The sequence below is a fragment of the Glandiceps talaboti genome, chromosome 20, assembly GCF_964340395.1.
Source record: "Glandiceps talaboti chromosome 20, keGlaTala1.1, whole genome shotgun sequence".
NCBI classification, from domain to species: domain Eukaryota; kingdom Metazoa; phylum Hemichordata; class Enteropneusta; family Spengelidae; genus Glandiceps; species Glandiceps talaboti.
Window position 1 is genome coordinate 1084139 of NC_135568.1, and position 14823 is coordinate 1098961.

Consider the following 14823-nt stretch of genomic DNA (forward strand, 5'->3'; position numbering starts at 1 on the left):
AAGGGTGCCATCGATTTGTATTGATCACCAAATGCCACAAATAAGTGAGTTTTCGTGATGTCACCATAGTTATACTAGTAGAAGTAGCTGGGAGAATGGGCAATCACGAACATATGTTTATCATATATGGTACACGTTTTGACACTCACTTTCTACTAATAGCTTATCTCTGTCACATTTCCAACAGCTGTGGTATGGTGTTACCATATATACGATTCTAATCCCACTGTGTTACGTGACGACAGCTGCCATTAAGGGGCTAGTCATTTTTACAACTTACTGGGTGACGGGGGTTGAGATACAACACTTACCCGCATACTCAAAGCCATTTACTACTAACTTCTCATAGCAGTATTTGACATAATTTCATTGTTGTATTTTCTTGTGATAAAGATAACAAAGAGAAACTTTTTATAGAATCTTCCTACCCCACCCCTATACCAACGCATCCTGGCCCTAAAGAAACAACATTCCGTGCACTACCACCACCACCACTTCCCGCTTCAAGAGACAGTTATCCCTTTCCACAAAAACACCCCTCCCAGTAAGAAACACGTGAACGGCCCTTGTCGGGTTTTTATTGTAATTTTCGGACATCACTGGTAACCTGTTGTAGCATAAGTTAGTGATCAATTATCACGAAGTAATCAGATAGTACAGACGGAAAAGTTGCCAATGAAAGCAGAACAGTTGTTAATACGGATCGCAAGCAATGTTGTTAATACGGCGATGGTGGCAAAGATGTGCACTATTGGGTATTCTAACTCTCATAGCATCTTTCCTATTTATTTACTCACCAGGTAAGAATTAAGTTTATGTTTTACATGTATCAATATACACATGTAAATAACACAAACTACAAATTTGAAACTAAAGGCACGAAAAATAACAGAGAGTCTGGTTAGACGTACTCCGTACAGCCAATGGCGTTGACAGTACAAGGATAATATACATGCATATCTATAAGTATTATGAATTCAGTTTTTCCTGCATATATATGCATTAAATTGCTGTAGAGACAATTTAAATCATAAGTTATACTTCTCTCCATTATTAGATCATACTGTTGCTATGGTAATAGTTACCGTCGAGGCACAGTCGTAAAAAGACAGTCAGCAATGGTAGACCGTTTCTCTGACAAGTGAAGTCAATAAATTCAATCGGCTCGATCGATGTTCTGACCGATAACTCTCAGTAAAGGTTATCTATCACCACATTACAAATTTGACATTTTACACTCAAAAATGCGATTTATGATATACACTACGTATAGACTCACTGTATTGTTATATCGGGTTTATCCACATGAATTTTATATCTAGGATTCAAATGTTAACACTAATCTTTGGATGCACTCAAAAACCATGTCATCGAATCATTCATTCCATACACAAGTTCTCTTCTTCCACTTCGATTGCGAAACAGAGAAGAATGAAGTATGAAATACTATTCAGAGATTTTTTTCAAGAGAACCTTTTTACAGCCGTGAAAAGGAGTACTTATTTCGAAACATATAACTTTTACTTTAGAGGCTGCTTTGTACATTAGAATCCACCCAAGTGGATTGACACTGCCACTGACCTGTCAGTAACAAAATACATGTAATATATAGGAGTACTTATATCGAAACATATAACTTTTACTGTAGAGGCTGCTTTGTACATTAGAATCCACCCAAGTGGATTGACACTGCCACTGACCTGTCAGTAACAAAATACATGTAATATATAGGAGTACTTAAATCGAAACATATAACTTTTACTTTAGAGGCTGCTTTGTACATTATAGAACCCAATATATGATCAGCTGTAAACGTTGACTCAAACTAATGTGTGTACTGTACAGGAACAAAGATTCCATGGAGAGACACCCGTCAGAGTCAAGGTGACTCCAACAGATCAACACCAACGGTTATTGGCTGGCCTAAAATATCGCCATCGATGAAGAAGATTTTGAGAAAATCTGTTCTGATTGTTGCCGGCAAACGAACCGGGTCTTCTTTTTTCGGAGAGTTCTTTAACCGTAACCATGACGTGTTCTACTATTTTGAACCGTTGGAAATATTCACTCGTCTAGTTCTGACTGGACAATTGTCTCCAGATTTATTTGATGCCTACGCGACAGACACACTTCTACGGATATTGCAATGTGACTTTACTGGGATAGTGGCGCAATGGAAATTTTTAAGGAAACATGGATGCACATGTTCAAAAGCCATTGCTTCTACAGAACTATGTCGGAAAGAATATGAAAATAGCCAAAATTGGACAATTCCATCGTCCCTTCAGAGAGAAATACTCGAGTACGAATGCCATCAACATAATATCGTTGCTGTGAAGACAATACGAATATACGATCTAAATCTGTTACGTTTTATTGCCATGAACCACAACATAGATTTAAAAATTATTCAGCTTGTTCGTGACCCAAGAGCTGTTTATCACTCTAGGGTCGTCCTTAATGCTCCTAATTATGATTACCAGAGGAAAAAAACATGTTTTGGCGAAATGGAAGATTACTGTCGAAATGTGAAGAAAAGTATCACCATTGGAAAATCAGGGCAAAGCTGGTTAAAGGGCCATTACAGATTGGTGCGTTATGAAGATATTGCTACAGGCAAAATGGACATGATGATGGAAATTTATGAATTTATTGGTATTGAACTTAGTAGGAATGTCAATGGTTGGCTACGCTCTCTCAATTTATTAAAAAATAACACAAAAGTAAAAGGGCCCTTTTCGACTATGAATGGAGCTGATAATGCCTTGAAACTGTGGAGGAAACAAATGAGGTACCAAACGATTGAAACCTTGCAGCGTGTGTGTAAAGACAGTATGGAGTTACTGGGTTATAAAATATTCGACACTGAGCTGAAACTAAGAAACACAAAATTCAGGTCTTTCTAAGTGTCTTTGTCGTAATATACTATTAATGACATTCACTCTTCAATATCATTCTTCCTTGAGGTTCATACAAAGAAAATACGAGTGACATAAGGGACCTTGTCACTACAAGTCAAAGACGGGGTCTATTTAAAGACGAGTAGCGGCAAAACCTTTTTGTTGTGTGTCTGTTCTGACTGAATGTAAAAATGTAGTGAATAACGTTTTAAGAAAAGAAAATAGCGTTTCAGTTATATTAATGGCTAGAGATCGACAGTTAAATATATCATTTCTTTGCTGTCTCTAACTAGTGAGTCGTGATAATGTAAGAAAGTTTGATATGTTGTTGAATCTGATCAAGGTCTATGTATGTGTGTTATAGTATTATAGTACCTGCATGTATGTATGTATGTATGTATGTATGTATGTATGTATGTATGTATGTATGTATGTATGTATGTATGTATGTATGTAAAAAAGAAATGCATAAGTAACTAATAAACCAGTCCGTATATATAGCTGTTAAATCCGACGTTTCGAATAAATATTCTTTTTCAAAGGAAAAATTGGCGAGACACAGAAATGCCAGGTCAAAACCCGAACATTTCTAAATATATTGGAACAAAACCGCGCGTGATATATATAAACGGTTATACGTGGGATAAGTTCTTAAATTCGCACGCACCAAATAGAACCCAATAGAATATATATATATATATATATATATATATATATATATATATATATATATATATATATATATATATATATATATATATATATATCCGTTACACTGAGGTTCTGTCTATAAAGAATATCAACATGAACCATATATCTTTACCCTGAACAGACTGATCTCCTTTCATCGCTGGGTCTTCAGTTCTGTCACACTATAAATACTGGAGACAACAGCTATTGTCATGTAAATTGTGCTCTTGTCTTGGAATGGTATGAATTTTAATTTATTAAGTCTATTTATTTATTTATTTATTTATTTATTTATTTATTTATTTATATTTTTCTTGAAGGAATAGTGGCAGACATTTCTGAGACCAAATATCATGATATGATGAGTTTATCTCTTTAAACTTTGATGCGAATAGACCATAATTATAACAACTGTCAATCTTTGTTTTAGTGTGTTCTTTATTTCATTTACATTTGTACAATACAGATAATTCATGTTCTTCAACTGCTGTATACGGTAATTAAAATAATACACTCCAACATAAATTGTAAACGAGTGGCTTCTCCCCTTTACGTTCTAAAAAATATATTTATAGTGAAGCTTGGAGTTGATGTTAACGACCTCGTAGGTAAGATGATTCATGAAATAATTTCTCTCTCTCTCTCTCTCTCTCTCTCTCTCTCTCTCTCTCTCTCTCTCTCTCTCTCTCTCTCTCTCTCTCTCTCTCTCTCTCTCTCTCTCTCCCCCCCCCATAGCCTTTACTACCAGCCCACAAGTCATGATGTTATCGCAATACTCCAAATACTGTATGGGTTTTTGTTAATTGTAGTGTGTGAAACAATAACTAAGATAAGTTTATTTGAATATGAATAGAAGGTATTACGTAATTAAAAAATAAACAGGTGAGTGATTGATGAACACATTTGGTTATTTGCTATGGTGATGGCAAAGTGTAAAGACACATCTTCAAAATGTATCGAGTTGGTGGACCCCAAAATTATCACGTACGAAAACCGAATGGCTGGTTCGAAGCGTTTCTAACGATACAGAAACGTGTCCCCACTGGTATGTGTGGAGGTGTTTGCTTTCCTCTGAGTATATGTGTAGTAAGTGCGGGGAAACCAGACCTGATGCAAAGATAGTTCAGCTGCTATAAATAACGGCTATGTATTAGATGTGTACGACCATGTCGTAGAAGGAATGGACTGCGAATTGGTTCGAAGATTCAAAGTTATTTATATCAATATCTGACGGATGGTGATTCCATTTATTTCAAGACTAAGTGCAAGTGAAACTTAGTATCAGCGAATATTGGTACAGTCTTTTGCCTGGAAGTATGCACGATCACTGTAGAACATAGCATTGACCATCGGCCACCCTGCTGGACAAAGGAAGATCGTCGTATAGACGAATATAACCGTGAGAAAATGGTTGACGGACGGTGGGTCTTTGATGACGGACGGTGGGTCTTTGATGGTTTAGAAAGGGATAGCGACCAACGAAATATTTTCCTCGTTTCAGTGGACAAGTGGGATGTCAATAATTTACTGGCGATAATTTTGCACTTGATAAAGCCTTAAAATAACTAGTATATCCGTTTGCTAGAGGACGCATGATTGTCTCGACAAGGCTGGATACATACATTTAACTGTAATCCACGTACACAGTGAGACCTTCAAATCAGTACACAGTGAGACACCTTCAAAGGATCCAAAGACAGGGGCATGCATGAACACTCTGGAAGGCAGTTGGATTCACGTAAAAAAAGGTCTGCCTCAATGTTGGTCAGTTGAAGACACAAAGTAAGTTTACACCAGTTACTTTGCCAAGTGGCTGTATTGTCAAAAGTATGGGCCTAACTGCAAGTCGACACTATTTACTGAAGTCGACACATTAAATGAAATGCAATGCCGACCCAGTTTCCGCTGTAATACAGAGTGTAAAGGTTGAATATTGCTACCGTTATCTTCTTTTCTGTACGTACATGGAATCTATTATTATTCATAAGATGGCATTATATGTAAAGAATATTAATTTTATTATCAATATGGGAAGTTTTTTATTAAGCTCTGATAGCCTAAGTTAAATACTTGTCTGTGGTATCGTGTTTCCATGGCAACTGTTGTCAGTTTTGAAGTTCAACTTATTATCCTTGACTGGTGTGTTATCACATCGTGTAGCTTTCAGTGCCATATCAAATTAAATAGTCCTCTCTCGTATAGTAGTGAGAATGTCGCCTCCAGTGTCGAATTTATCGACTCGTCAATAAGATTTCAATCAATTGGTTTACTGTCATTGCGGTTTTCAACATCGGAGAATCACTTATTTTGGAAAAACAACCAATCATGACACGTGCGGAAATTACTGATCGTTGCCAATCACGTGATCACTTAGATATAGTATCTTGTTACGCCAACCATCTTCTGACATAGTTCGTTTCTACATCTTCATTTACCAGTCTTGCATGGTGATGTCACCAGCGTGAACATCGCTTTCCATCTCGCGTTCGTTCATTATTTACGTCGTATATTATTAAGTGGACAGGATGACTTCGGAATCCGGGATCGCAAATCTCTCAGATGTTTCTCGGCAAGAGAATGATGCTGCTACTGTGTATCAATGCGAAAAACCGTGCCTTGGAAAGATAGACGCCGTTCTAACACCTTTGATATTCGCTGTGACTTTCATAACCAACCTATGTACATTGGTTGTTATGGGGAGAGCAGTAAATGCGAAGTCTCGCATAGCCAATATTCCAATTTTGTTAGTTCTATCACTGTCACTTACAGATTTACTTATTGCAGTGTTGGGTGATTCGGTGTGGGTTTTTGCTCATTTTGGTGGAAACTGGCTTGGGAATGGCCAATCGTGTCAGTATGCAGCTTTCATAATGATAGCACTCAATACTCTTTCCCAAAGCCTTGTGGTGTTAATGGGAATTGAACGGTTTCTGTCGATACGAAAACCGTTTTTTTACGAGAAACACGTGAGTGCACACACCGTTATCACGTCAATTTTAGCCCTAGTTGCATTCTCTGCTGTCAAAGCCGTTTTAATGTTTTTCAGCATCCGTGAGAGTTTGATGTTATTTAACGAACATACTCAACTCTACTGTACTATTAGCATCGGACATACAAAGGCATTTATCAAACTCTATGTCTATTGGACTGTCACTGAAGAATTTATTCTCGTTTCCGTCCTTATTTTCTGCAACATAGCTGTACTCAGCTCGATGAAAAAGCTAAAGCGAATGATGTCAGTAATATGCCCTAGGAACAAAGAAGATTATTATAAACAAGTTGACATGATAAAGGGAATTCATGCTGAGTTTTCACGATTGATGGTAGCAATTACGATAGTGTTTCTCATCACCATAATACCGTTACAGGTAAGCTACTAAATCAGTTCTACATCTCATTCATAGCTACATAGTCTACAACTAATCCCGTTTCTACTTCTATCTCTCGTAAGAAGAGGTAGTGTAATGGTAATATTAATGTGAGTCTCTGTGTGTGTATGTGTGTGTGTATGTCTGTCTGTGACAGTGTGTGTCTGTCTGTCTATCTGTGTCTGTGTGTCTGTCTGTGTCTATCTATCTATCTATCTATCTATCTATCTATCTATCTATCTATCTATCTATCTATCTATCTATATATCTGTCAGTCTGTCTGTCTGTCTGTCTGTCTGTCTGTCTGTCTGTCTGTCTGTCTATGTGTGAATGTCCATCATGATCAGTCAGTATACATCATATCTCCAACATCACAGGGATGATTATGACAAAAGTTGGCAGACAGATTTTGGAAAACTTCGTACATATTAATTAGTATTATTAGTTAATTTTGACCAAGATTTGACTATGATACTGTCTGTCAGGAATATTTTGTTTGACAAACCTAATATTTGATACAGGCATATACTATTTGGTCAATCAACATGCGACTAGGTATTGGCTGAAACGCATGCATACTAATCTGCCTCTAAACCATACTTTTGCCAGTTTTTTGATGATTTATGTGTACACTGATTGAATTATGTTAAATATTACTTTCTTTGAGGAAAGTCGGTTTGTAAGCTCTTGACGGTTAAGATATTCAGCTTAGACGGAGCTTTATCACATTCTTTAAATGTGAGAAAGTTAATTAAACTCAAGATTCCGTGTGTTTGCCAGTTCTCTTTTAGTTTCTACTTGTTGTGGGTGTTCGCTGTTCTATCTCCTAGAGCTTTCTTACGCCCCGCAATTTCTTTCTCTTACAAAGTGTAAATACAACTAAATTGCTAGTTTTGAGCTCACGCTGCCGCGCCTCATGGGAATACTGTGATATTGTATTAAGAGGGAAATGTATTTTAATTAGAAAGATTACAGAATATAGGTTGCAGTAACCTTGTCATCTATATTTTACAATGAGAAGTAAATAGAAATTAATTTGAAATGACTGACGATTTTATATTCTCTATGACATTATCGAAAATCAGTCCTTCAAAAACATCTGGCTAAAAGCAACATATATCACCAAGATCGCAATTCCTATACTAACAAATACATGCATATACACAATACATGTATTGATGGCTTTATCATTAAAATCAACATTCATATACAAATGCATTTATACGCAATACGTGTAGTGGTGGTTTTATCAGTAAAATTTCCCCGGTTAAATGTTTTCAGTGACAAATCATGTGACTTGGCTAAAGTGAGAGATACAGAACAAAACAAGAGTCTAATCAAATCAAATCAACGGAAATTAAAGGATAGTCATGTTTGACCTTTGACCTATCACACCGTATTATTTGCATGCAGAGTAGGATATAAAACAGTCAGACGATTGTAAGCCGTGACGTCATAAGTTACAGTATGTAGAGCATGATAAGATAATGATGAATATTTGCAACAATTTAGAAACGATGACAATACTGAGTAAATTATATGGTTAATACTTACACTCTCATCAAGTTATGGCACAGTGCGACTAACTAATACAGGTTTTTACAATTCTTACACAGTCAGCAAACCTACAAAATCAAATCTTGTCATTTTTACAATCCTAAGATCTAAACACACTTAAACTTGAAAAGTTGAAAAGTAACGCCTATTTATGTTATAGGTATATGATCATCTTACTTTTTTCATGACCCTATTTGGTATACTGAAAAAATAAGATAAACTGAACGTCTGAAAAAACTCTCAAATGTCATCCTGTTCACTGAGTAGATTAGCAGATATAAAGATATGAAGTGAGAAACCACAAGTTGTCATATCGTAACGCTGAAATGACTCCATCGCTGACAATGTCCTGAACACTACTGACTGACTGACTGACTGACTGACTAACCAACTATAACTAATTGACTGTGACTGACTGACTGACTGACTGACTGGCTGGCTGGCTGGCTGGCTGGCTAGTTGACTGGTTGACTGACGCACTGACTGATTGATTGATTGACAGACTATATAATGGAGGTGCTTCTTTCATCAATTCACCAATAAATGAGGTGTTTACTCCTTAGGGATTTTACAAAGTATGAAACTGTAGCTGTTGTGTCGAAATAGGTCCATACTATCGGTCATAATTGTAAAGCGTTGTCAACAGTATAAGGGAAAGTACTAAATAGTAACTTCCATTATTTTTTCACTTAAAAACTACAAAATTGACAAATTTTACCGGAAGTACAGTTTCTGTATTTGTTTATTATAAATATTGTTCAACTATCTCAAAAGACAGTTTGTAATTAATTCATCATTTAATCAAGTACTAGTATTACAAGCAATATAAAAGGACAACCAATAGAAAACAGTGTGACAAAAGGACAGCCTATAGAAAACGGCGTGACAAAAGGACAACCAAAAGATGACGGCGTGACTTGTCTTCCTTTTCTACTCCAGGCGAAACACTAAATTTAGATCTTTATTGACTTCTACTTGTACGCTCCGAGAAACCAGGAAACAATTAACTTTAAACGATGTATTTTATTTCTCTAGTGTCTTTGATATTACCTAATATAATACATTAACCTCCGAGTACGTGATGAAGTAGAGATACTCCGTAACTCATCTGTAAACGCTCGATCAATTATTATCGATCTGTTAAAATGTGTTTGCTAGCGGCACAGAATCGATTTAAGATATTCAGTGCTACCCTGCAGGTGTGAACATTTTAAATCGCCTTTTTAGAAAGTATTGCGTTATTGCCACAATAGAGATGATAGATTGTTGACAGTTTTTGACGTCTCGTTCTACAGACTTGTTTTATTATTCGAAGTAATAGAAGTGATCTGACAGATTAGTCTTAGTGAAATAACGAATATGAGTTGTTCATGTCATCGTCTAGCCTAGTACACTATCTTCCAAAGTGTATCATCGTTATAGTCATGGATACAATAGTAGTATAATTTAACACCTGCTTCATTTCATAATGTCTGTGATCATCTTGCACAAGCCATTTCTTCGGCAATATTTTTCATCATAAAATTTACGAGAAATGACAGCGAATAAAACAAATGCATTTTTTAAAAATAGTTATGACTTTCAACGCCTCCAACAGTATCAAAAATGATGTTTGCCAATAATTACCATGGCAATTTCTTTATTTTTGTCAGAAAATATGTAACGACAGAAGTTGGAAAAAAAAACTCATTCAGTATTTTATTCGTGACTAATGCACACATTACAGTACAGTACAGTACAGTACAGTACAAGTGAAGTACGTAGTTGCACAATATTCCGTGGAAATTACATAGTAATGAATCCAGTATAATAAAAAACTGGGTTTGCTTTGTAATTGTTTTTTAATTTGTTCTTCTCCCTCCCCCTTATATTAGTTCCTACCTCCCCCCTTATATTAGTTCCTGCCCCTTTATATTAGTTCCTGCCCCCCCCCTTTATATTAGTTCCTGCCCCCTTCTTTATATTAGTTCCTGTTTACTATACAGTTAACTTGAAAATAAATTCAATTGTAAAGATAGTTTTAATATCCCAGTGCAATATAAATTTGAGATTTGCCAAATTAAATTTGCAGAAAAATAATATTGCTTCATATTTTTGACTGGAAAATTGTGGATAACATCTTTATTGTTATTTTTCTGAATATATAAACGACACTTTCCGAAGACTTACATGGAACATTGCTATAAAGCATTATAATTATGTACTTGTACATTTGGATTAGATAGTGTAATGGTAGAAGTACTTCAAGTCAAAACGGGATTATTAATTTATATTTATTTAAATTATAAAATTGAAGTCAGTGGATATTAGTTGATATCTTTTCAAAGGGACATTTCAATCATTCCCATGGGAAATCTATTAATGTTGATATTTTAAAATCCATTTGTCAATTTGTTTCTTGTACTTGAAAAAAGCCTTTTGTTAAATTCCTGGAGTAAAGAAATAGTTATTAAAATGACAAAATGTACAGAACAGGTACAATAGGTCCACTGATGTGTAACATCTCTTTGTCTCAGTTTTTTATAAAATGTCGCGAACAGCGAAGGCGAATTGAAAATCTTGCAAGCGAATGAAAGTGATATCACAAAGAGTTTCATTAACACTTAAAATTTAGCACAACTTTGAGGAGCTGTTCCGAAGATTCTCTTCCACACAGACAAACTTACCAGAAACATAAGTATCCACTGTAAACTCGAAACGTGTATGACCGACCAACGTATTGAACCTTAAAGTTTCAATACGGGTGAGAAATCGATATTTTTGCAAGTAGGAAAAAATTGTAAAATGTTCATTAATTTGAAATCCAAAATAGATACGTATTTGTCATGCATATCACCACTTGAAAGGGAAACGTCTCTCCTGGAAATAAAATTATTTTCATAAACATTTAATATTAATGAATATTCATCAGAAGGTAATAAGCACTGAAGAGTTATAAATGTTCATGTTTGCTGAGACCCACAAGGCATCAGTTTACCACTGAAAGAACAGTGACTAAACACCTAGAAGTGAAAAGGAGTTTTAATTTAGTGTTTCTTGAAAAACGAACGAAATGTATGTGATGTGAAATCATGAAATAACTCTCCAGAACTCAAAATTTACGAAGCTATTTTATTTTCTATAGTAGCGTTACCCTTTCCGAAATAGCATAAAATAGCAGTGATGTACCAACTATTGATAGACATACAATTATACCCAGTAAGCACAGACATGCGCAGTACAAAACTCACATGTGTCTTTAATATTAAATAAAAGCATAGATTCTGAAACAATACCTTGAAGTAAGATCGTAATCATATACATTAACTAAAGATAAGAAGTTAAACAAACATTCCGAGATATTATAGTATTGTACTGTGTGACTTTCCAATCGGTGATTTTAATGACCCCTATGTTCGGTACGAAAGGTGAAGATGTGTTGTCTCAGCGATAAAATAAAATAAAGTGTATATAGACGTGCATACAGATTATCTCATTAATATATCCTACGGGTCACGAAATTTGAAATTCATGAAATATACTATTCCAGAATTTTTCTAATCATGTGAATCATTACAAATTCATTTGGGTTACATTGAATTAACATACGCCACATTATGAATTTAGAATTTTAAAGGAATCTCCGCACTTACGTGTAATATTTGAATAAACTTGGTAATATGTGTATCTAACCGTATTGAACATCTTGTGCATTGTGATCCATGTAGGATAGAATTCTATAGTATTCTTTGCTGGTATGTAATATAAGGCAATATTAGGAATAGTAAACATATATATGGCTAGATGAAAGTGGAAGTTTTGCTGGGGTGTAGACATTTGTTATAACAGCGTGTTCGTTAATTATAGTCCATAGTCAATCAGTAAGAATTTGTAAAGCGCCCAAATCCAATACTTCATAATGTTCTATGGCGCTGAACAGGAACAATAGTAGATCATTGTAAAAAGTTAGAAAACTCTTGTAAACAGATGCATCTTGATATCCTTCTTGAATGTATTGACAGTGAGTGATGGATGAAGTTCAAGTGGTACATTGTTCCATAAGAGGGGTGTTGCTCACGAGAACGCACGCTCACCATATTACTTTGTATTACAACGTGGTACACGGTATGATAAAGAGGTGTCTGTGTTATATACTATACAAATAAACTTACACCTACTGCATACAGCCTCGTATCGGATAATTCAGAGTCCAATCTTTACTTTGTTGAAATCAATATATATGTGTAATTCTTACCTGTCAGATGAAAAAGCCAGATATAATATAATAATAATCAGTTATTGAACAAAATGAACAAAATTGAAAACTGATATAAACCTGAGTGAGAACAACACCAGCCTTACAGTAATCGTGTTAAATACAGCTCTCTGGGTGATAATTCGATATATAATGTGGTTGTATTGATAACGTCAAGTTGATCAAATCAATACTGCTCTGCTGTGATAGATAATTCGGTATATGATGTGAGTGTCGTGATAACGGCAAGTCGACCTACTAATAAACAAAATCTATTTATAGCTGGTAGGTAGTATATGTACTTTGTTTTCAATATGCCTGGTAAAAAAATTTATAAAATTTGTATCTCTAGAGTTTAGGGTAGGGTTCTTTCATTTCCATCAATAACAAGAATACATCCACTGAAAATATACGGTTTATAAATTAATGAATACCATTTGTTTTCAAAACTATACAAACCATTGTGTTGAACAGACAAACTAACTGACTGACTGACTGACTGACTGACTGACTGACTGACTGACTGGCTGGCTGGCTGGCTGACAGACAGACAGACAGACAGACAGACAGACAGACAGACAGACAGACAGACAGACAGACAGACAGACAGACAGACAGATGTGGATTTGGAATATACAATGTATATGGAAAATACTCAGCTGTCATTTACACTGATTCTATCTATTATTCAAGATCATGACGTTATTATATAAGTCTAAATTACGTCAAACAGTTCTACCGTTGAATAATTCATATCTCTATCTGTAATGAAATATATGAGTTATGATAACTAGCTAATGATAAATAAGAATGCCTTGGGATGTGGATATAATGAAAGAAGCTTGAGAGAAGACACAGCAGTCAAAGATTATTATTGTGTTTTCTCAAACACAAAATCCAGGGCTCAAGTTTGGTATGGCATTACATATTGCCGAGAAGCATATTGTGTACGATTAAGCTTAGCTAAATTTATATTCAGAATACGGTGCATATACTTTTCTGATTCCCGTGGCATTAGAATCAGAGTAAATATCACCGGGGAATTCACACATGGGTTGAATCAATCTTTTCAGGAATTGCCAAAGGAGGAATGAATGAGAGCTGACTGCATAGTTTCCCATAGGTTCGTCTTATCTTAAATTACCAAGACTTGCAATCAAATCAGTAATTGACATTTAAAGTACGCCTCAGAGTGCGTCAATGGAAATTGACGGAGTCATTTGGTGTACTCGGTAAAAGTACGAGGTAAGGAGTGCCTAAAAGACTAAGCAAAATCCCCTTATGTGAGTGGGTAGATTTATTTAAATATACAGTAATTGTTATTCTGCGAATTCTGAAAAGGTTTATAGTGTTCCTTCGAGCTCACTTTCACAGTGAGTTTAACCATAGACCCCCTAGCTGTACGGTCTAAGGTTTAAGCTAAATAACCAACGCTGATAGGTAACTCTTTATTCTTACTTTTTAGCGAATATGGTGACAAGTGTTCTAGTAGTAATCTCTCAATAAATCAGTCTCCTTTCTCGGATGTCAAGGAATGAAGTGAGAGGGAAAGTCGGATTTCAGGGAATGATCGAAGTGAGAGAGAAAGTCGGATTTCAGGGAATTAAGTGAGAGGGAAAGTCGCATTTCATGGAATGATCGAAGTGAGAGAGAAAGTCGGATTTCAGGGAATGAAGTCGGATTTCTGGGAATGATCGAAGTGAGAAGGAAAGTCGGATTCCAGGGAATGAAGTGATAGAGAAAGTAGGATTTCAGGGAATGAAGTGATAGGGAAAGTCGGATATCTGATATATGGACATCCCAAAGTCACGTAAAAGGCTAAATAACTTTGTCCAAGTTAAAGTCCATCTAGTGTTTGTTCTATAGTCGCTTACAATTCAAAATGAAGTGAAGAGATTCATAAGCAGATTTACAAATATCAGAGGTTACCTAAAAACGTCGTATCCATGGCAACCTGTCGGATGTGAGTAGAAGGTAGTACAAGAAGATTTGTATTAAAACTACATCAATGCTAGGAAGACTGATTGACTATAAAGTAACTTATATGCTGTGATCTTCTCCTATGACCGTATCT

The 14823-nt window shown here is 35.5% G+C and overlaps 1 protein-coding gene across 1 annotated transcript; it reads left to right on the top strand.

Moving 5' to 3' along the window:
- Window positions 1–679: 679 nt before the first annotated feature.
- LOC144450938 (carbohydrate sulfotransferase 1-like) lies at window positions 680–2906 on the top strand. Its single transcript, XM_078141697.1, has 2 exons — window positions 680–800; window positions 1846–2906. The coding sequence occupies exons 1-2, from the start codon at window positions 713–715 to the stop codon at window positions 2904–2906; spliced, it is 1149 nt and encodes a 382-aa protein (XP_077997823.1). The 5' UTR covers window positions 680–712.
- Window positions 2907–14823: the final 11917 nt, after the last annotated feature.

Excerpts from the sequence above, each read along its gene's own strand:
- LOC144450938 (XM_078141697.1), top strand. The coding sequence starts at position 713 with ATGTTGTTAATACGGCGATGGTGGCAAAGATGTGCACTATTGGGTATT. Across the intron at positions 801-1,845 it reads CCTATTTATTTACTCACCAG|GAACAAAGATTCCATGGAGA; the intron begins GTAAGAATTAAG and ends TGTACTGTACAG.